Source organism: Candida parapsilosis, contig 006372 (assembly GCF_000182765.1).
Source record: "Candida parapsilosis strain CDC317 annotated contig 006372".
Classification (NCBI taxonomy): domain Eukaryota; kingdom Fungi; phylum Ascomycota; class Pichiomycetes; order Serinales; family Debaryomycetaceae; genus Lodderomyces; species Lodderomyces parapsilosis.
The window spans coordinates 1,263,992-1,286,071 of record NW_023503283.1 but is presented as its reverse complement, the minus strand read 5'-3'; the positions used below and the strand labels follow the sequence as shown (position 1 = coordinate 1,286,071).

At 37.4% G+C, this 22,080-nt stretch overlaps 10 protein-coding genes across 10 annotated transcripts; 4 read left to right on the top strand and 6 right to left on the bottom strand. All coding sequences in view use genetic code 12, as the record gives it.

Annotated features, from left to right (window-relative positions):
- Nucleotides 1-93: 93 nt before the first annotated feature.
- On the bottom strand, nucleotides 94-699 carry RDI1 (Rdi1p; the record flags this gene model as incomplete). Its single annotated transcript, XM_036811486.1, has 1 exon — nucleotides 94-699. One exon carries the CDS (start codon nucleotides 697-699, stop codon nucleotides 94-96), a length of 606 nt encoding a protein of 201 aa, XP_036667918.1.
- Nucleotides 700-1,085: 386 nt separating this feature from the next.
- Nucleotides 1,086-2,543, bottom strand: FGR44 (Fgr44p; the record flags this gene model as incomplete). Its single annotated transcript, XM_036811485.1, has 1 exon — nucleotides 1,086-2,543. The coding sequence occupies one exon, from the start codon at nucleotides 2,541-2,543 to the stop codon at nucleotides 1,086-1,088; it is 1,458 nt and encodes a 485-aa protein (XP_036667917.1).
- A 528-nt stretch (nucleotides 2,544-3,071) lies between these two features.
- On the top strand, nucleotides 3,072-6,432 carry CPAR2_405580 (ubiquitin-ubiquitin ligase; the record flags this gene model as incomplete). Its single annotated transcript, XM_036811484.1, has 2 exons — nucleotides 3,072-3,089; nucleotides 3,166-6,432. 2 exons carry the CDS (start codon nucleotides 3,072-3,074, stop codon nucleotides 6,430-6,432), a joined length of 3,285 nt encoding a protein of 1,094 aa, XP_036667916.1.
- Nucleotides 6,433-6,690: 258 nt separating this feature from the next.
- Nucleotides 6,691-7,354, bottom strand: RPL35 (60S ribosomal protein uL29; the record flags this gene model as incomplete). The annotated part of the gene is made up of 2 exons (XM_036811483.1): nucleotides 6,691-7,050; nucleotides 7,352-7,354. 2 exons carry the CDS (start codon nucleotides 7,352-7,354, stop codon nucleotides 6,691-6,693), a joined length of 363 nt encoding a protein of 120 aa, XP_036667915.1.
- Nucleotides 7,355-8,103: 749 nt separating this feature from the next.
- On the bottom strand, nucleotides 8,104-8,649 carry ARF2 (Arf family GTPase; the record flags this gene model as incomplete). The annotated part of the gene is made up of 1 exon (XM_036811482.1): nucleotides 8,104-8,649. One exon carries the CDS (start codon nucleotides 8,647-8,649, stop codon nucleotides 8,104-8,106), a length of 546 nt encoding a protein of 181 aa, XP_036667914.1.
- Nucleotides 8,650-9,999: 1,350 nt separating this feature from the next.
- Nucleotides 10,000-10,455, bottom strand: CPAR2_405550 (uncharacterized protein; the record flags this gene model as incomplete). Its single annotated transcript, XM_036811481.1, has 1 exon — nucleotides 10,000-10,455. One exon carries the CDS (start codon nucleotides 10,453-10,455, stop codon nucleotides 10,000-10,002), a length of 456 nt encoding a protein of 151 aa, XP_036667913.1.
- Nucleotides 10,456-11,328: 873 nt separating this feature from the next.
- CPAR2_405540 (ditrans,polycis-polyprenyl diphosphate synthase) lies at nucleotides 11,329-12,405 on the bottom strand (the record flags this gene model as incomplete). Its single annotated transcript, XM_036811480.1, has 1 exon — nucleotides 11,329-12,405. One exon carries the CDS (start codon nucleotides 12,403-12,405, stop codon nucleotides 11,329-11,331), a length of 1,077 nt encoding a protein of 358 aa, XP_036667912.1.
- Nucleotides 12,406-14,090: 1,685 nt separating this feature from the next.
- On the top strand, nucleotides 14,091-16,376 carry HGT4 (glucose sensor; the record flags this gene model as incomplete). The annotated part of the gene is made up of 1 exon (XM_036811478.1): nucleotides 14,091-16,376. One exon carries the CDS (start codon nucleotides 14,091-14,093, stop codon nucleotides 16,374-16,376), a length of 2,286 nt encoding a protein of 761 aa, XP_036667911.1.
- A 241-nt stretch (nucleotides 16,377-16,617) lies between these two features.
- CPAR2_405520 (uncharacterized protein) lies at nucleotides 16,618-17,328 on the top strand (the record flags this gene model as incomplete). The annotated part of the gene is made up of 1 exon (XM_036811477.1): nucleotides 16,618-17,328. One exon carries the CDS (start codon nucleotides 16,618-16,620, stop codon nucleotides 17,326-17,328), a length of 711 nt encoding a protein of 236 aa, XP_036667910.1.
- Nucleotides 17,329-20,217: 2,889 nt separating this feature from the next.
- Nucleotides 20,218-20,733, top strand: NCE102 (Nce102p; the record flags this gene model as incomplete). Its single annotated transcript, XM_036811476.1, has 1 exon — nucleotides 20,218-20,733. One exon carries the CDS (start codon nucleotides 20,218-20,220, stop codon nucleotides 20,731-20,733), a length of 516 nt encoding a protein of 171 aa, XP_036667909.1.
- Nucleotides 20,734-22,080: the final 1,347 nt, after the last annotated feature.

The window sequence follows — 22,080 nt, the reverse complement described above, 5'->3', positions numbered from 1 at the left end:
ATCTAAGAGTTTCTTCAATTTGAAATAAATTAGATGTTATAATTAGATTTTATTCTTGATAGCTCACTCCACATTTTTCTCTATATATTACTCTCACTTTACAATAGCAAAACTCCAAGGAACAGTTAAATGAACATTTTTATCATCATCAACAAACTTGGAAACAGCAGAATAAGTACCTCTAGCAATCATCCCCGAAGGAGCTTCAACTTCAGTAAATTTACGTTCATAATATGGATTCTCCACCGTATTGGGGGCGTAACTCCCCAATGGTTCTTCAACTTTATCCACTCTTAACCCACCTCGTTTTACTGAATGCAAATATTTCAATCCAGTGATGATTTCATGCTGGACTCTAAATTTAACAACCAATTGATAAATTGATTTTTCCTTGATGCTAAATTTGATCTGCTTGTTCAAAATGGTATTACCATCAGTATCTTCCAAATTTATTCTAATTGGTTGTAAATCAGGTTGTTCGGGAAACTCCAATGCCAATTCAGTAACAACTACTTTCCTGTTGTCGTTGGGTTTGACGGGGTATGGTGTTTCAGTAGTAGATAAACCAAGTGATGCTTTCCACTTGGCCAAACTTTCATCCTCAGCATCTAGTTTATTGTATTCGTCAATTGTTTTCTTTTCGCCAACGGTGTATCCTTCTACTTGTTCAGGAACCAAATCATCGTCTACGTTTGACATTTTGTGGTTGCAGTTGCGGTTGCGGATTGTGGTTATAGGCTTGATGTAAAGTAGTACTAGAAAAGGGTGACTTGTTTAGTTTTGTTGGTTGTCAAAAAGTGTGTTTTATTTGATATGAAAAGAATAAAGACGTGTCCCTATACACAAAAAAAAATTACTATCTTCCCTTAATTTAACCGAATTGAGAACAATATAGTAAAACACAAATTGGAACAAACAACCGACAAACTTTAGACGACTTCAGGAACAAGAGATGCTAATATTTCGCTTAATACCTTAAACTATGTCCACCCCTTTCTTTGCATGAATAATGACTTCTAGTATTATGCATTTTAGGCTACAAACCAGTCCAAGCTTCCTCTATGAACTTCTCTATTTCCTTTTTATTATGGTTTCTGACCCTTGGGATAAGTGCTTCTCCCTATGCTTGCACCACTTCCGTTACCGTTTTGATACATTCTTTTTGACTTATATGGCTGTTGTTGTTGCTGTTGTTGCTGCTGCAGCTTGGCATTTTTGGATCGATCGTTGTTGCCAAGATCACTCGGTAAAATGATATATGGATTGTTCAAAATTCGTCTCTCTGTCTCCTTATCATAAGAGAGAACACTGCCATTGGGGAATTGAGGACCATACGCAGGTGTACCAGTAACATATGCCTGTGGCACTAGTGGAGGTTGAGCAGTGGTATAGTACGGGCTGTATAGCACCGGAAGAGTAGTACCTTGAGGAATGGTTGGCGATGCTCCATTGTGCTGATGAGGAGGGGGATACATTTGTGGATACTGCATATGCATTGGCAATTGGTATGGCATCGAATAATGCTGGGTTTTGTTATAACCAGGGGTATATTGTCGGCTCTTCTGGTAATTTGGCCTAGTTGTCCTTCCTTTGGAAGAACTAAAACTTTTATCGGAGTTTGTCTCCTCACTCCCTACCTCCTTCTTGGCGTCGCTGTCATGATCCCTGTCTCTTTCTCCTTCCACTTCTTCCCCTGCATTTTTCTCTTTTCTTTCTCCATCTTTCTCTGTCTCACCAACTCCTTCAACTGTATCATCCTCTTCCCCTGTTTGGTCTTCTTCCCCTTTCAAAAAAATTTCGTCCCGTACTTTTTTATATAATGCTTCTTTTGATGCTCTTTGACTTTCGATAGCCGATGATGACGTAGTGTTGAGTGAAACATCAGACGACCCTGCCGATGGTGGTGCGCTGTTGGATTCTCCATTTTCATCAATCTTTAACTTGGAAATTTCACCCTCTATGCTAGTATTAAGATCACCTGCTTCACTTGATAGTGAAGATGTAGTGGGCTTGTTGAGTATAGTCTTTTTGGCAATAATAAACTTTGGTTTGAATGAAGATGCATCCTGGCTGTTGTAATCATCGTGTTGGCGGTGTTGTCGGTGATAATGATAGTGATGGTGATGGTGGTTGCGTTGAGAATGATTCATGTTGTGATATCCATTTTGATGCAGTGGTTCAGGTGGTGTATGAACAGGCTGATATTTATGAGCAACATCGGCCACTTTAACAAAGTCACTTGATTCATCTTCAATCTTGCATAAAAACGCCGAGTAATCAAAATTTTCTGATGGAGTAACAACAATTTCGCTTGCCTGATTATTCCAATGCTGTAGATGGTAGTACTGGCATAGCTGATGACTCAATAGCCTGTAGTATGAGTTTTTCAAATATTGTGCTTGAACCACATACTCTGGTTGTTTAATGTTGCCTAAAATAGAATTTTTGATGAAATTTATCAAGTCTTTTTCAAGGTACAAGATAAACGGTCTATCTTGATACTTGCTTAAAGCAGTGATAATAGACTGTGGTATATCTGTCATTATTGGTTAGCATATATACACATATAGATATATATATATACATATGTATATTCTGCACATATATAGTTTGAAAAAAAAATAAGAAAGAACCAAAAAAGCACCAAAAAATTTCTTCCTTCTGCCTCTCTCTAAAACTTCATTCTTGTCTGCGTCACACAACAACCCGCACTTTACACTTTTTTTTTATTTACTGTCGGGTATATTTCCTAATATGGGATACCAATATACATATATTACTCTGTATTCATATGGTATGCCTCTGTATTGGAAATACTATATTACTATCATGTAACGCAATATAATGACTTCAAATCCTCAGAACTTCTCTTTTGGTTAAATTATTGATGATAAAAAATTGCTTCTTGTTTATAAACCCCAGGCAAACAGTCGTGTATAAAAGTCAACTTTTATCAGTGTATCTTTTCTCTTTTTTGGCAGCACCCAGATTTCTGATTAAACACCACCAAAACTACTCCACCACCAAACATAAAAGCACAGTTAAGAACTATTATATCTCTTTTTTAGATAATGTCAAGTGCAGATGAAGTACGTATACTAGAATAACGAACCATTAGTCCCTTTAAAATGCTCCAGGTATACTAACAGAAGCTTCTTTTTTCAGATCAGGGCTAAGAGGTTGGCAAAACTTGTTGGATCTGGTAGACCCAACACCCCACAGCAACAAACACAGCAACAACTGCCAGTAACAAGTCATGCAAGTGAAGATAATAAAGTGACCAAATCGGAGCACAACACACCCACGATCTCTCCACCACCAGATAGAAATGCAGTTGAACTGGAGAATTTTGGCAAACAGTCGACACCAATTGCCACCACCACCAACAACAACAACAACACAACACCTGTTTTTCCATCAAGGCCAACACAATCTAAAAAGGAACATATGTCTCAATGGATACTGAGAGAATTGGAACACATTTTCAAAATCACCCTAGATTCAAATGAAAAGTCAAACACTTTGGTGTATTTACCTAATCTAGCACACGAGTTGCAAGATTCTAATGACAAACTTGATGAAAACTACTTGGATTCAGTTTTTATGGAAATTCTTTCAGAAATTGGAGTGCCTGGAAAGAGACCCATTTCATACTTGTACTCAGTTTACCACGCTGCCTATAAAGTAAAGAGATCACTTCCCATAAAAGCAGCGTATCACGACGAAAAAGTTAGTTTATTGAATCAGATAATCAATTTGTCGGTAAGATATGGTAACATGGGCTTACAAATGCCTGATATGTTTTTATCAAGCAACATTGAGCAAGCATTGAACACGATAGTCGAACGTTTTGCTGATATGTCTTCATTTTTAGTAGACATTGTCAAAGTTAGCCACGAAGAGGGAACGTTATTGGACTTTTTAAATTTGGTCTTTCCATACATGAGTCTGAGATTGAAAGGCATCACATTTAAGGATCAACGTTATTTGAATTACTTGTCAGTTATTGAAACTCTTGTTTCCATCAAACCCGTGGCTGCCGTGTTCTCCCAAATTGCTGGGTTTCAGCCACCTTCAAAAGAACTGGGCTTAGACTTTGAACATAAGTCATTATTGGGTCCAATTCTACGTGTATCTCCTCTTATCGACACTGCAGGACCTTATTTCGGGGACGAAGTTAGTAAAATGTCTCCAATTCAAATCCATAGTGTCTATGAGTCACTCCAAAATGAATACAAAGTTGCATTGGATCGTTTGTTTGTCATTGTTGATAAATTGATACGTGGATCAACAGAAACCAGAACCAATGTCATTCAGTGGTTGGCAGAGTTGGTCAACAAGAGTCATTTGAGGCGGGGTAGTCACGTTGATTTCCAGACTGTTGCAAGTGACGGATTGATGTTTAATATAACCATTGTTTTGATCAAATTGAGTATGCCATTTTTGGATTACCCCACCTATACTAAAATTGACAAAATTGACGTGGAATACTTTACAAAAAGTAACTTGTTAGATATCAAAGAAGAATCAAGGGTCAATTCTACAATCGAAGAGGCAACGAAGTATAGCGAGTCTAAGCGTGAGGAGCTTGGCGCTGATGCAACAAACTTTATATCCGACTGTTTCAACTTGACCTTGGCTTATTTGCATTATGGTATTGGTGGTATTTTCATTAAGTATGACAGAATGAAACGTACAATTGATCAAGCCGAGAGCCAAATAACTGCTATTGAATCTGGCCGTGCCGGAGTAGCCCCAGGAATGCAAGAACGCATGAGAGCACAATTACCCATATTGTACTCTAGAGTTAATGCATTAAAGTCTCTGCAACACGCAATAAATGCTGTGTTTAGCTATAGAGATTTGCAGTTGGAAATCTTTGATTTTGTTATTGGAGCAACTGTCTTCATAACTAGACTTATTGACCCGAACCATACTTACCCACAAAAGAAATTGAGTATCCCGTTATTCAAAATTACCAAAGTGTCGGACTTGGACGATCATGATTTTTTAAAGACGAAAACCCCAATTCCTTGGAAATATTACCCGGAATTTCTTTTGGAAGGTATCATCAACTACACTAAATTCTCAGCCAATTTTAGAGGATGCCCATTTGTTTTGAACGAAGATAAATTGATTTTGTTTGTTGAGTTTATTACCATCTTGTTGAGATGTCCCGAATTAATCGGTAACCCCCACATGAAGGCTAACATTGTGGAAATTTTGTACATTGGCTCACTTCCCAGACAAGACGGTCACCCTGGCTTTATGGTTTCCATATTCGATAGAAACGAGTTGGTCGCTCACAATTTGTTGTACTCATTACTTGATTTTTATGTCATGGTTGAGAAAACCGGTGCATCATCGCAATTCTATGATAAATTCAACAGTCGTTATTACATCTCAGTCATTCTTGAAGAGTTGTGGAAGATTCCTCAATATCGCTTGCAGTTGAAGGATTATTCGGAGAACAATGTTGATTTTTTTATCCGGTTCATTGCGAGAATGTTGAATGATACTACTTATCTTTTAGACGAGACTTTCAATCTATTGAATTCAATTCATGACTATCAAGTTGAAGTTAAACGTCGTCAGACTGGTAATGAACCAAACGAAGAAATGGGGAATGATGAAACGTTGAATGGTAATTTGGAAGGTGATGAAAGAAGAGTGAAGTCACTCATTGCTTTGTCAAATGAAACTATGGAGTTGTTCAAGTTGTTTACCAAAGAAGTTCCCCAGGGGTTCGTGTTGCCAGAAATTGTGGATAGGTTAGCTGGTATGTTGGATTACAACTTGTCAGTCTTGGTTGGCCCTAAATGTTCCAACTTGAAAGTTGCCGAACCAGAAAAGTACAAGTTTGAACCGAAAAAGATATTGAGTGACATATGTGAGGTTTACGTTAACCTCTCATTACAAAAAGGGTTTGTTATCGCTGTTTCAAGAGATGGAAGATCATTTGATATTAATTACTTCAAGAAAGCTGAGAGTATTTTAACGAAAAGGACGTTTGTTGACAATAGGATTATTAACCTGTTGGCAATATTTGCTGCCAAAGCAGAAGAGAATAGACTTATCGAGGAAACTGAAGAGTTAGAATTGGGTGAAGTGCCTGATGAATTTTTGGATCCATTAATGTTTACCGTGATGGAGGATCCAGTAATTTTACCTTCTTCCAAGATTAGTATTGATCGATCAACCATCAAGGCACACTTGCTAAGTGATGCCACTGATCCGTTCAATAGAGTTCCTTTGAAATTGGAAGATGTGCAAGACGACGTCGACTTGAAGGCAAAGATAACTGCATTCAAGCTACAAAAGAAGCAAGAGAAGCAACAAGAGAAGCAACAAGAGAAGCAACAAGAGAAGCAGCAGCAGCAGCAGCAGCAACAACAACAACAGGAGCAAGAGGATGTTGTTATGACTGATTGATTAAATAGACATTCGCATCACATTCGAAGTACGTACATAATGTATCCTCTACATCTCGTAATCTCAAAATGCCCGATATTAAAGTATTATATTTCCACAAAATATAGACGAAAATATACACATTCTTTGTTATAACTATACAGAAAAAAAACTTCCATTCTTGTAATCATCTAGAGAAAGACCGACCTTCACGGCTGCCATTCTCACCTTACTCATGCACACGCTCATACAAACACTAACTTCTCATCAAAAAAAATTTTAAGCCTTGATAGCATACTTTCTTTGTGGGAAGGTAATTCTTTGTTTTTTGGCCTTTTCAGTCTCTTGTGATTTTTCAAATTTGGTCAATTGTCTTCTGATAGCTCTAGTCTTTTTAGCCCTTAAATCTTTTGGTTGGTATTTCTTACCCTTGTAAAAAGCTTTAACATTCTCTCTTTGGTTCAAGTTGATAACAGTCAAGACTCTAGCAATGTTTTTTCTAACAATGTGGATTCTTGGTAAACTTGGTCTTTGTAATTTTTGAACCTTCAAGTTAGCCAATTCTTTCTTTAATTCAATCAATTGTTCTTCCAATTGTTCTTTGGATTTAGTTCTCAATTCAAAAGTTTTAACGGCGACCTAAAGCAAAGGATGGAGTTAGTATATTGAAACTACGAAGTTCACATAGTGGGGTGATGACATTTGGAAAAGAAAAGGGGTGTTTGATCCATAAACTATCGAGTCGTGGAACGACTCATGAATATGTCATGACTTGTCGTTGATTAAAAGTTGTAATATGTTTCACCTATCCGATATCCTTGATGACTTTGATGAGACATCAACCTTTCCGTTGACGAGTGTGTATTTTTGTCTCCCCCTTACTTTACATTCCTCATCTCAAGTATAATATCCCACACGTATAAGCAAGTCAAGTACATACCATTGTGTATGTGTATTATAATGAACTGAACGTTGATGATGGATAGTATACCTCTGTTTGATAGTCTGAAAATTTTATTTTTGTCTCTCGCACACAGTGGAGAGTAAGTGCGCCTGACAACGAGAAGATTGAAATAGAGAAGGGAAAAGGAGAAGCCCTAAGTTTAGGGTTTGCACGTGCATTGTTGCTCTTCTAAGAAAAAAGAAACGATATGAGGCTCCGATTAAAGAAGTCACAAGACATGTAATCATTTGAACACTATGAAATCACTTTACTGGTTGCCTTTGTTGCAGGATCACTCAATTTGGGAATGCTCTGTCATGGGTAAATGACCACTTTCTTACAGTGTTGATAATATTCCTCATTGATGAATGACCTCCACTTTATTCATCATCAGTATAATCAACAACATTACATTCTCTACACTAAAAGTTTCCATTGTACTCTCTCCTACATGACCGATCCGAGCCACATGAGCCTGCTTTGTCAAAACATGGCGCGTCGTAATATCAACTTGCATCGGAAATGCAGTTTAGGCTAATCACATCTTGAAAGATTTTGCGACATCACCATCCTTCAACCTCACCACATTTTAATACATCGTTGAACTTTGTTTACTATACAAGTATACTTTGATCAAAAAATACACAGTAAAATACTAGATAATAGATAAACAAAAAGAATACAAGAGTAAAGTGATGCTATTGGCTTTCACCGGCTTGGTCCCTCCTAATCTCTGCTCTAATATTTCTTTATCCAGACTTTTTCAAATTAGTGGACAACCATTCTAAACCTTCGTACAAACCATCACCGGTAGTAGCACAAGTAGCTTGGATGTACCATGGTCTTTGTCTGATGGAGTGCAAGCCCAATTTCTCAGTTATTTCAGCAGCATTCATGGCATTTGGCAAATCTTGTTTGTTTGCAAAAACCAACAATAATGCATCTCTCAATTCGTCTTCATTCAACATCTGTTGTAATTCTTCTCTAGCTTCAGCAATACGGTCTCTATCATTGGAATCTACAACGAAAATGATACCCTGGGTATTTTGGAAATAATAACGCCACAATGGTCTAATCTTGTCTTGTCCACCAACATCCCACACTGTGAATGAAATGTTCTTGTATTCAACGGTTTCAACATTGAAACCAATAGTAGGGATAGTAGTGACGATTTCTCCTAATTTCAATTTATACAATATGGTGGTTTTACCAGCAGCATCCAAACCAACCATTAAAATTCTCATTTCTCTGTTCCCAAAAAGATTGGCAAATAATTTTGAAAATGATAAACCCATGTTGATTGATAGTGATATGTAGTGTTTTAGATTTGATGTGGTGTATGGAACAAAAATAGAACTGATTGAGTTATAAAGTGTTGTTATTGATGCTAGGAGCAAAAGTGCTTTTCTAGAATGATAATGTTTTGAAGAAAAAGATTCTGAAATGAATAAACCCTAGGCGATTTATGTATAAGTTCTTCTTTTTATGATTGATTGAGTAACACTAGTTGAAATGGAAACCTCTAGTACAACTCAACAAGATTGATTGATTGATTAGAATTAGGTTGTATTGCTCTAAATTATTTGATACGTGGTTTGTTTGAAAAAACTCAGTTTTGATTTCGTTCGTTGACTTTGAGAAAAAAGGTGACAGGTAGGAAAAAAAGGTAGTGTACAAGCTACTAAAAAAAGAAGTCCAATAATTTTGGCAAAAAGCAAGAAAATATATGTACTGTATCCTTTATTTGTGCACGCGGAAGGTAAAATGAAAGTATCGACGCGTATCAATGTATCCTTTGAAAGACTCTTTTATTACTTAAACACTCTGCAATCGAGTTTCCCTAAATACATTACTCCCCATGCTCCCTCTCTATCTAAGTGCTGTGTTCCAAAATTGTCAACAATGACATCCAGCCTCCACTACCAATCAATTGCAAATAATCCTGTTCTTCTCTATCCTTGACGTACCTGATCAACAATTCACATTCATCTTGACTTAAAATCCGTAATTTGACGATATAAATCAACAAATGGAAATCAAATATATCCGAGCCATGTGCTTTCAAATACTTATCCAATGTAGACAAGTTTTGGGAAATCATGATTAACATCACCAAGGGAACCACGATTCTCGATTACGTAACCCGGCGTTGTCGAAAACATTGGATGTGGATCAATGGGGAAGGAATCGGTTGATGACACCAAAAGGAATTCGCTGGGGAATGTAGCCTTGGCATTTGGTCTTGACTTCCAATCCATACTCATTGATTTTCAGGTACGAAATATCAGGCACATATCAAACATCATTACTCTCATTGACATAAATCTGTGATAGTTGAGTAGGTCCGGTAATCAAATCAGCCTTGACCAAAGCTTCACCGCCGGTGCTAACTTGATACGACCTTGGTTCAATCTCACCTTTGTAATCCACCAGAAATGACACAAGTGACAAACTTGGATGAAAATTGGTCATTGTTGCTGTACTTTGTGGTGTTTGGGTTAGCAATTTGGAATTTGGCCACCACGAGAATTTGCAAATTTGTCAAAAAGTAACTATCCTTATGCCTCTTGCACAATACTGTACCGTCTTTTTGGTCCAGGTCAGTCAAATCTGTGAAAACAATGCCCACTTTATATATGCCCAACTTAGCAGCACTTTTCATCAACCAATTGTTCATAGGGCCAATCCAGCAACGCGACCCCATCTAGTTCATCCAGTTGTGGTGGTTCAACTACTGCTTTGATACCCATGGGCACTTTCTCAAACTTTTCATATCTCCCATACAAGTAACCAAATCGTTGTACTCCTGATACCCGCCACACATTGATAAAGTCATTCAATATTGAGTGACTGGTGTATTCCAAATGCTTAATCATTCTAAATTTTTGCAATTGCAATGTGATTGGTGGTGGTTGGCACTTGGAACATATACCTCTCGGATACGGTTGAGCCATTTGCTGACTCAAGTAAACATGATAGGAAATATGCTTTATACTGTGCTCTTTTCTGTACGACTCATCCCATGGCGACAACGGAGAACAATATTCACACATTCCCTTTGATCCATGACAACACATTGATGAAATTGGCCGTTGAATCATGCCATCCAACTTGTCTAGTTCGTCATTAACAAGCTATTGATTAACATTTAATGAGCCATTAGCAGTTTGATTTATTTATTGAAATGCTTTCAGATGTTGATGATGTAGGCACTGTTGTGGTTGAGTTACTCTTGAATAAGGTGATTGGTGTTGATCTTCCTTGTGTTGAAGCCGATAACGTTGCCAATGCACCCCCAAAGTTTATGTATAGTAAATCCCCAATTTTTAAATTCAGTTCAGACACCAGTTTGTTTACCAATGTGCCAGAAATTGATTGTGGGGTCATCGTTGCCATTGGATTTGTCGGATATAGTTGCATCATTGATGTCAATGCCATTGGGTACTTTGAGCAATCGTTGGTCAACTACTGTTTGACAGAAGACAACTTATCAGCACACAGATGCGAAGCATTCCATCCTTAGATCTGAATCGTAAGACAAGCGTAATTGTAATTGATGGGTGGTGGTTTGAAAACAATGAGTGCGTTTTTATCTAAGAGGGAGTTAGTGTCCACAATTAAAAGTGATACAAAAGTGATGGGTTCGGTATCGACACCAATTACACCCAGATACAAATAGAGCATCATAAGGGTGCTGTCAGCAGTATCTTGACCCCTTTGAAAAGAACTTGAATAGTCGTCCCACATCAAGAGCTACATAAACACCCCTTCACCTTCAGACGAACCACAAAAACCTTTTTTCTATAGATGTATTAATATAGCCCAAAACTCCCTGAATAAATAAGTAAATAGATAGATATGTTAAATCGCTCCCCTTCGCAACGAAATGAAGGTAAAAGGCCTGAGGGCCAAAGCAGGTTCACCTCCCTTCCCCTCCCCCTCCCCATCTTTCTTCCTGTGAAAGAACCAAGCATTTACTTACCTGCATTCACTTTACACTGTGCAAACTGCTTCAAAGCACGAATAAAGACAGCGTAGCTGACATCTTTATTTTCCGGTTCCCAATAAATTTCAGTCAATCTGATATGCCAAGGTGGATAATCTTCCAAATTCAATGATGGTGCAAATGAAATCAACAAATCAGGCTCTGGTCCAACCAATTCCACCAACTCCTCATCAATCAAGTCAATGGTTATATCATTCACTGCTAATTCCTTATTCACAGCCAATTCACTCATTGTTTTCGTCAATTCAACAATTGTTGGTTTACCATCAACTCGACTGAGTAAATCAATTTCCAAATCCACTACTGTTTCTCTTGGTGCTTCTGTTGATGATAGACTAACCGACTCATCACTGTACAATATCAAATTTTTGTGAGGCACCTTTAATGAAAACGTTGGGATAGCTTCTGAACCAAAGTAAGAAATCAAGTTGCGAGTTATGATTTTGCTCAAATCAATAAGTGAGTCGCTACTTTGATTAATAGACCCAGTGTATTCGTAAACCACCAACTTTGATATACCTGCACTAACGCTCCAAGCCGACAACTCACTAACCTGATTGTATAGCCCATCTTTACCACCATTTTCGTCATCGTCATCTTTCAAATCCAATATACAAGCAACTGATTTGGGAATTTTTGTCAATTGATTCACGTCATCTCGAATAACTTGGGGTGATTTGTTTGGATAGTAAGTCAAAGTGAGGAATTTCAAGTAGATCTTGCGATAAATGAACAACAAATTTTTGTAAATAGTAATGGTGAAGAATAGATTGAGGAGGATTAAATGGTTGATGTAGTACATGATCAAACTAGTGATTGAAGCACCCAGAGCAACTAATCCAACAGTGAAAAAACGGTGTACTAGTTGAACCAAGATGGTAAAGATGTTGACTGTTCGAACTGAACTTGGTGGTGCATTAACCACGTCCTTCTTGGTGACTTGTTGTCTGGATCTCACTTCGTTGGTGACATCCTTCAATTTGACTTCTCCGTTGTTGTTGAGTCTGACGTCTTCAACAATCTTTGGTGATTTCAATGCTGACATGAGGATAAGACAGATGAAGGAAAGATGGCAGAAGGTGTGTGTGTGTGTGTGTGAGTTAGTGTGTGTGAATAAGTGTGTGGGTGTGTGTGTGTCTTGATGATGATAAGTATCTCTTTCACACTCTCCCTTTTGTTGTAAAAAAAAAAAAAAAAAGAAGCCGAAAATCAAGTGTCGCATTTTCTTGTTCCTTAGGTGCAATCAGAAGAAGAGCTCTGGGAGAGCGACAACTTAAGAGAGAGTGGGTCTTGGTGTAAGAAAACAGTCATTGACGAGAATATCTGCTTTCACTAGTAATATGATATTCGATTCACTTTGTAAAAATGAATAATTATTCTACGGATCGCAAAGTAAATTAAAGAGAACCATTAGATGGTGAGACACTGAGGGTGTACTGAAGATAAGCAATACTATGGCTGCGAAGTAAAGTACCACATCACTACCTTCTTCCCATCTCTGAGATTTGCTGTGCTTCATTGATAAAGGTTAGTACCTCCTGAGAAGAAGCAAGCTTCTTCTCCACGTTCTCTACCCTTTTTTTGCAACCAAATGCAACCAAAATTTGAAGAAAACCAGGGTGGCTAGGATTAAATTCAGTATTATTGAAAGTCATCAGCTCAATAATAAACAATAAGGTCACTGACACAAGAAGATACTATAAAAAAAATGGAAGAGATTGTATCAATATATACTGTGCTTGTTGGGGTTATCCTCTTCCTCGACCCCGAATGGAGCGGCTCGACCCAAATGAACGACCCAAATGGCCGGGAAAATCAGAAAGAAAGAAAGAAAGAAAAAAGAAGAGAAAAATATAGCTCGAACCAAGACCACCAAGTATTGTGCGCGCACTGTTCCATTTTTCAACGCCCTTTCTAATTGAAGAATGATTAGTAAAATAACTTTTGGTGAGAAGAACAACAAATACAACAATTATTATTTCTCCACTTTTAAAAACAACAAGCAACAAGCAACAAGCAACAAGAGAGACAAGAAAATTTTCTACATACAAAAAAAAAATAAAACAAAAAGAAAATGAGTAGTATACTTTTCTACTACTGCTATCATTACATTAGTATTATTATAACTTGTCAAACAAATTAAAGTTTAAGAAGGCTCTTGAAGAAATAAAGAAATAAAAAACAAAAACAAAAAATGCTTTACTAACCCTTTTATTTGCTATCCTAAGGTCAAATATCGAACGATTAAATGAACTTGTAACTTTACTCTACACTTTTCTCGACATCTATCCGCTTAAAAAGATATACAAGTACACTCCCACTCCCTCTCGTAAAATAACCACAAAAGATTAATAGGGCGACGGCGAGAGAGAACAAAACTATACAATACAATAGAAATACAAAAGAGGGCAAAAAGACAAAGAGAAGGGAAAAACTAAAAAAAAAAGGACTTTAACCAAAATCATAAATCATCATTAATTTTACCAATCGTAATAATACCCCCCCACATACACCAGAAGATTTACCACATCACCAACTACTATATTCAACCAACACAACAAACATCATACATACACATATACAACAGTTACAACTGAAACTTATTTTAAACCACAAGAGCACTCCTTTTCTATTTTTTTTGTTCCAACTGATGTCTATATAACACGTTGATAACTCTACGATCCACCCCCTGACTTACTACAGAAACTTTACTGAAGAACATTACACACAATGAAGCTTTGGTCCTACATAGATCAGCTATTGTACGACAATACAATAGAGGAGGAGTACTATCGAAAGATGCGACAGAAGAGCTCATCAAACTCGGCTTTTATTGTTGGTTTGGTTGCAGCTGTTGGTGGATTCATGTATGGTTACGACACTGGGCTAATAAACGATCTACTAGAGATGCACTATGTGTATACACATTTCCCTAGTAATCATACTGGGTTTGCCACTCATGAACGAGCTATTGTTGTGGCCTCATTATCGTTGGGGACATTTTTCGGTGCCTTGGTGGCACCATTAATTTCAGACAATTATGGACGAAAATTTTCGATTATTTTAAGTGCTGGTATCATTTTCAATATTGGAAATATCCTACAAATTAGTTCAACTGAGATTGCCTTGCTTAGTGTAGGAAGATTGGTTCTGGGATTCGCAGTAGGGATCTTGTCTGCTATTGTTCCCTTGTATCAAGCTGAAGCATCGCCCAAGTGGGTTAGAGGTTCAGTTGTGTTTACATATCAATGGGCCATTACTTGGGGTCTTTTGATTGCCAGTGCTGTATGCCAAGGGACACGCAAGATTTCAAATTCAGGGTCTTATAGGATCCCGGTAGGCATACAATTTTTATGGGCATTGATTTTGTCAACCGGTATGTTGTATCTACCAGAGAGTCCGCGATATTACGTACAAAAGGATAATTTAGAAAAGGCTCTTTACTCCCTTTGCAAACTACGACGATTGCCAGAAGATGACGAGTGCTTGATTGAGGAATTGGTGGAAATTAAAGCAAATTACGATTATGAACGATCTTTTGGCAAAACCACTATACTTGACTGCTTTAGAAGCGGTGGTGGTAGACACAAACAAGGGTTGAGAATGTTGACAGGGATAGGAGTGCAATTTTTCCAACAATGTTCTGGTATCAACTTTATCTTTTATTATGGAGTCAATTTTTTCAATTCTGCCGGAGTTAAAAACTACTACATCATGTCCTTGATCACCTACATTGTCAATGTTGTTTTTACTGTCCCCGGTATCATTTTGATTGATACTGTTGGTCGAAGACCTTTATTATTTTGGGGAGGTATTGGTATGGCGACATCTAATTTTATCATTGCCATCACGGGCGTCAGTGTCGGTGAGCAACATGTCAATTCCATCTTGTGTGTTTCATTCACATGTGTATTTATTCTATTCTTTGCTAGTACCTGGGGTGGTTGTGCGTGGGCATTGTGTTCAGATATATATGGTATTTCCATTAGACAAAAAGGCGTGGCATTAACAGCTGCTACAAACTGGTTGGTGAATTTTGTGTTTGCATATATAACCCCATATTTGATTGACACTGGGAATCATACCGTGAGATTAGGTGGCAAGATTTTCTTCATTTGGGGCAGTTTAAATGCAGTGGGTACTGTCTTTGTTTATTTCACTGTTTACGAGACAAAGGGGTTGAAATTGGAAGAAGTGGATTACATGTATGCTCATTGTTCAAATGCACGAGTGTCAAAGAAGTTCAAATCAACAAAGATTCATTATGATCAATTGGATGGAAACTATAACCCAATTAGTTCCAAACAGCCACCATCCACAACATCGAATGATTTAACACCGAACGAAAAGGATAACGATGATTACGACATGGATCTCTTGACTCATCAGCACCACGACAGCGATGATGACAATCTGCAGTGTAATGGTGATACTTTACCCAAGTCATCAAATACAATCACCTCCGTCCGCCGGTACGAGAGAACTCCGTCAACATCTAATACCCTGGACGAGAGGAACTTCATGTCGCAACAACAACAACAACAACAACAACAACAACAACAGCGTAAACAATCAGTGGTTTCTAATGGTATTTCATCAATTAATTCATCAAGATCGGCTGCTCATACGTCAAATGTCAGCAATGATTATCAGGAGTATTTGGAATCATTGAAACGTGACTACTCGCAACATTACTCCAACTCAGCCGATATCGTGCGTAGAATTTCATCTTCACTACACAATAGCAATAGTGTTCACAATGGCCATGAATTTAATTCTATTGATGAATTTGGCTACCTTCCTGGCGAGGGTCAAACTACTCATCATGGAAATTTTGACTGCAGTGGTGAAGTGAGCGAAATGAATAATCGGTTGCCAACAACGATTATTGCTGCTCCATTCTTTGACCAACCGCCATCAGATTCTGACTCAGATTCGGATTCTGAATCTGAAGTCGATGAAGGAGAGGAAGCTGATCACGAAGGAGATGGTAATGATGGAGAGAGAAGGGGTTAGAGAGAATGACTAGGAAAGGACCATCACGGTCAAGCGATGACGAAAACATAAAATGTTGATTTTTCAATTCTCTTTAACGATTAGATAGGATGTTTTATTAGATTTGTATAAACTTTTAAAAAATGTGAATGGATTTAAACATTTTATTTTGCGGAGAGAAAATACTCCGAGCAAACAATACCCCCAATTCAAAATTTCAAACAGATTAATAATCTCCAGCAAGCACACTCTCCCTTCAACAATGAGCACCAATGAATTCCCTATCCAAACGGCAATCAAAGAAACCAACATTAATTTAGCCAAACAACTCATTTCGGAAAATCCCAAATCAACAATATTAAAAGACAATGACGAAAGAACGCCATTGCATTGGGCAGTGTCAATCAACAACAATGACTTGGTACAATTTATAATAAATCAATTACCCAAAGGCACTGATATCGATGAATTAGTTGATGCTTCAGGATGGACCGCCATCCACATCAATGCCTCTATTGGCAATGTAGAAATTCTCAATTTATTAATGCACACCGATCCACAACCCGATATCAATTTACCTACAAATCAAGGAACAACGGCATTACATTTATCAATATCCAAGAACCATTTGTCATATGTTCGTGTCCTTATTGACGAATTTGCGGCATCGTGTCGTGTTAAGGATAAAAAGGGGTATACTCCATTACATCGAGCAGCTTCAATTGGATCAATTGCCATTATGAGATTATTGATTCAACTGGCAAAGGGAGTCAATGTTAATGCGAAGGATAATGATGGATGGACGAGTTTGCATCATGCGTTGGCGGAGGGACATGCTGACGCGGCGATTTATCTTGTTGATGAAGCTGGTGCTGATGTTAATATTGAGAATGACGATGGTCAGACGCCTATTCAAGTGGCTGTGGATGAGAAAGTCGCCAAGTATTTCAAAGAGCATATTGAGAAGAAGTAAGTTCAGGAACGAGAGAACAATAATTGCAGCAAAGAAGGGTTGAAGGAAAGTTTATTTTGAAAATAACGGCATGGTATGAGTTTTGTTGAATGAAGGATGAGCTACGCCAACAAGGACGTAACTCAACTATCGTTGCTCTGATTTTTCTTTTCTTGGTGAAGTATTAGGTCAATCTCTTCTCTTCAACGTCCAAGATGCAAAATCTATAATGAGTTTTGTAGTCAATGCGAGTAGAATAGCAACATCGTATTGGTTGTAACGATAATCCCCTTTTTAAATGTAAATTTTCTGTTTGCAACAACACTTTACTTTCTCATGTATAAATTTACCCACACCATATCATTTTGCAACTCCATTGCCTGGTTTAGAGCCCAAAAGGGGACCCCTTATACTGCAAGCAAGAAAGAACAGACAATAGATGAAATTACTAATACGGGCCACTGTTGTATTTGTGTTACAACAGGATTGCCAAAAAGAAAAACGATGACGTCGACAGCACTAAGAAAATACCTTATGGTGTAAGACTGACCAGACAAACAGTTAAGGATACGCGTATACGCGTAGTATAGCTCAAGAAGTCTATCTAAGGGCTGACGTGTTTAGTTGGGGGAGGGATTAGACGATGCGAAAAATCGTGCTGCAAGAAACTCCAGTCGCGCTGTTCTCATACTCGGTTTTTGCAACTTAAGCACAAGCTAAAACGCGAGTTTGAAAGTTAAACCGTCTATATATATACGGACATGAAATTTGCAAATTTCAGTGTGTGTGTCCATGTGTGTGTGTGTGTGTGTGTGTGTGTGTCCGTGTGTGGTTCAGTGTCCGAAACTGCTGTTTACATTTTGTATGTACCTAGGGTACAAGGATTATATGAACAATAACATTGTGATGAATTTCAGGTGTAAGGCTTTTTTCCATCAAATGGTAGCTTTTAGCACAGTTTCCTAATTGGGACATTGCTTGTCCCAATCGAGCCATTTTCAAAACTTATTAAAGGCAACAATGCACACAAAAGAGAGCAAAACAACAAATGTTAGAAGCACATAATACATGAAAAAGTTATATACCACAAACAAACAACTAGCAGACGAAAAGAACAGTACCACAAGTATGGACCACCTCAATTTAACGAATGAGGACGAAATGATAACAACAACAACAGAATACATCAAAAGAGGTAACTCTCGAAGAAGTAGAAAAGCGTTGAAAACAATACGAAGAACAATTGTTTTGTCTTTACTTTCGCTTGTGTGAGCAGTTTCTGCATGCTTTAAATGATTTCATTAATTGCCCAATCGGGAGATGAATTTTATATAAGGAAAGACCAAAACACGGCGTTAGAAGATACACACTGTCAGTTACATTGACATGAGGGGGCGGGCACAACAAGTGAACAAACCGATAACTTGTTCAACTAGTGGCAATCAAGAGGTCTCTATGTTGTTAGCCATTTTTGTTGTCTTTTTTTTTTTTTTTTTTTTTTCCTTCTCACGTTTTGTGACGTTGGATTGAGTTTCCGTTCGGCACAAAGAATCCAAATGATGATTACAAATTTAGGATATTTGAAATCTGATTATGTAGACATGTATGATCGAAAAGGGAGGAAGTACTATGATTCCATTTGTCAGGAGTGTTTGTGATTTACCACCACCACCCCCCACCCCTCCTTCTCTTACAAAAGCTCCGACCGGCTAAAGAATTGCGCTCTTTTTTTTTTTTTTATTCATTTCATATCTTAGTTTGGTAATTTTAATTATCACCCATGGATGAACGTTTTTATTCGGTAGTTTGCTTTTAATTTAATTAGATATCATGTGACAAGGAGCAAAAAAAAAATAAAAAAATATTAAAAAAAACTCAATTTTTTTTTTTTTTAATTCCGATTGCTCCCTGACACATACAAACCTCACTCTTTGCTCGCACTTGGAACGGCAGATGGGTCAAGGACAGCGTAACACAGACATAAATGTGTGCCACATATAGGACTCTTCATCCACCTACGTTTCACTCTTTACATCATCAGTTCAGTTAAGTGTAGAAACACACTCTATTGTCACTTTCTTTATAAACTTATTCCTTAAGGTTCTATTATTCTACATGTTCTTAGGACATACTTTTGTGTTCAATGTGTGATCATGCTTTGTGGATAAAAAACAATGACTATCAGTCACACACACACACACACACACACACACATATATATGCTATTAGACTCCTACACACATATGATTACACTTTTTTAAAATGATGGAGTGAAAGTGTAACCCACATGTCATACCATGCTCGGTCATTTGACAGCTAAGACGCGGTCGTTATGGCTAGCTCTGGTTTGTCTTGCGATGCTTTCGTCTTCTATATAGTATGTGTATGTATTAGACGCTCAGATGTATTGTTAAGCTGCTATTGGTTACACAAAAAAGCATTCTTTAATGTCACGTTTTTGTCATACTTTCCCTTTTGGCGCTTAACCAAAACAACTAATTTTTAATTAAAGAGAACGAGGTAGTAGACAATGGGGGTGTACACATTTGCATAATGGTTCTTCTTTAATTTTAGTGTTAACAAGGAAAATCCCATTGGGTATAATTTTTTTTTTCTTATTAAATTGCTATTTTACCGATTCTGACAATATGTAACATGCTACATATATATATATATATAAAGGATAATTTTCTCATTTTCTGACCCCCCCTTATTTCTCTTTTCCTTTCTTTTCCCAGTATTTTCATTAGTAACAATAACCAATAGTTTTACCACTATCAATTGACACACATCTAATCGTAATTTCAATTGACTGGATACGGAAACCAAAACAAGAAACATTTTTTTTTAATACTGGAATACCCTTATAAAACCACAACAACACTACAAATAATACTACTATAATTCACAATGTTGGCTATCGGAGACGTTATTTTAAGAGCTTTTAACTTTGTGTTTTTAGCCATTGCCCTTGGTTTGACTGGTTCATTAGCTGCCACTACAGTATACCAACACAATCCACAAATTAACTTTGCCGTCTTTGCCGCAGCTTTTGGTCTTTTGACTTCATCAATCTATGGTGTTTTGGCATTCTTTATTGAAGCTTTGGCCTGGCCATTGATCTTGTTCATTTTCGACTTCTTGAACTTTGTTTTCACATTTGCTGCTGCTTGTGCTATTGCTGCTGGTATTAGAGTACATTCATGTGGTAACCAAGACTACCTTGATTCCAACAAGATTAACCAAGGATCAAGTGGAAGATGTAGAAAGGCACAAGCTTCAACTGCATTTTTGTTCTTTTCCGCTTTTATCTTCATTGCTTCAGGTATTTTCAGTGCTATTGGATTGTTCAAGGGTGGTTTGTTTGGCTCAAAATACTCAAGATCTGCTCCAAGAACCGGTGTTCCAACTATGTCACAAGTTTAAGTTTGATAATGAGAGGTTGATAAAACTACAACAGCAACAGCAACTGCTGCTGAAACTATTACTACTACTACTACTACAACTTGTACATTAATTGGTGGATATGCCACAATCTACTAATATCCAACACCAAAATGGAACCTATTCGTAATACAGAGATACCACTAACGACTATGAAGAGGAAGAAGAGAGAAGAGAGAGGAAAAGCAAGGAGGAAGAGACTGGAAAAGTCCTTTGTTTGAGCAATTGAGCTTCTGGTTTCAGTTGTGTGATGCAAGGCACCATTCTCTTTCTTTCCAACTTCAGTTTTTTTTTTCTACATTCGGGAAAGTTATTATTTTTTTTATACCTACGTTGTTCTTATTAGTTTTTGATTATTCTTTTAATACATACCCCAATCTTACTTTGATTGTTTTGAATGATGTTAAAGTGTAAGAAGAAGTAGAAATTGTTGTGGTTGTGGTTGTGTTAGTTGTTAGTGGTTAGGACCCATTTTGTTGTGGTTTCGCACACATCCCTGAAAATTCTATGACCTCATCATAATTTGAAGATTAATATTACACAAAGTATGGAAAAACATGTCTTGTTTCTTTAACATATGACTCTTTCTCTCTCTCTCTCTATGTGTGTGTGTGTGTGTTAAAGTGCGTCGATCATAATGCAATTGATTTTAAAAAGGGATGTCATAAAATACATCCGATCTACGGAGGTTCCAAGTGTGTGACTAGTTTTTCTTAATTTGTGTAGTTAAGAAAAAAAATAGCTGTGGGTAATTAAAGTCAAAGGGGGGAGGGAAGATTTGTAGATTTTGCATTTTAACGTCATTGACAAAAGTATAAACTTTACAAATGATGAAAAAGTCAGCTCGAAGTTCACGAAAACGGAACACCGTTTAGCCCTTCCTTGCCTTGTAACACAGTGATTCTGTAGTTCTATATTGCTGCTACACACACGCACGGCAGAATGAATTTGTCTCGGGATTAAGAAAGAGTCATTGGTTGGTGTATTTTTTTCTTCGTTACAGTTGCTAGGTGTGATACAAAAACCGAAAAGTTGTGACAAGAAAATTCCGTGAAATGCCGGAAGTTCCAGAATCATTCGCCCCTTCCCCCACCCCCACCCCCACTAGCATCAGAGTATAATGCAAAACGCAATGCATTAAAGTGCCTCTTCTTTTTGATCAATCGCTTTTTATTATGAGTTTGGCATTTACCGTATGAGGAAGTGTGATTGAAACTAACATGAGAGTACATATTTCTAATCTCTACCAATTACATGCATGTCTGGGCGACTAGAAAAAAAGCAAAGCTTTTGCAACCATTTCAGTTCAAATGCTTTCCTTTACTAAAT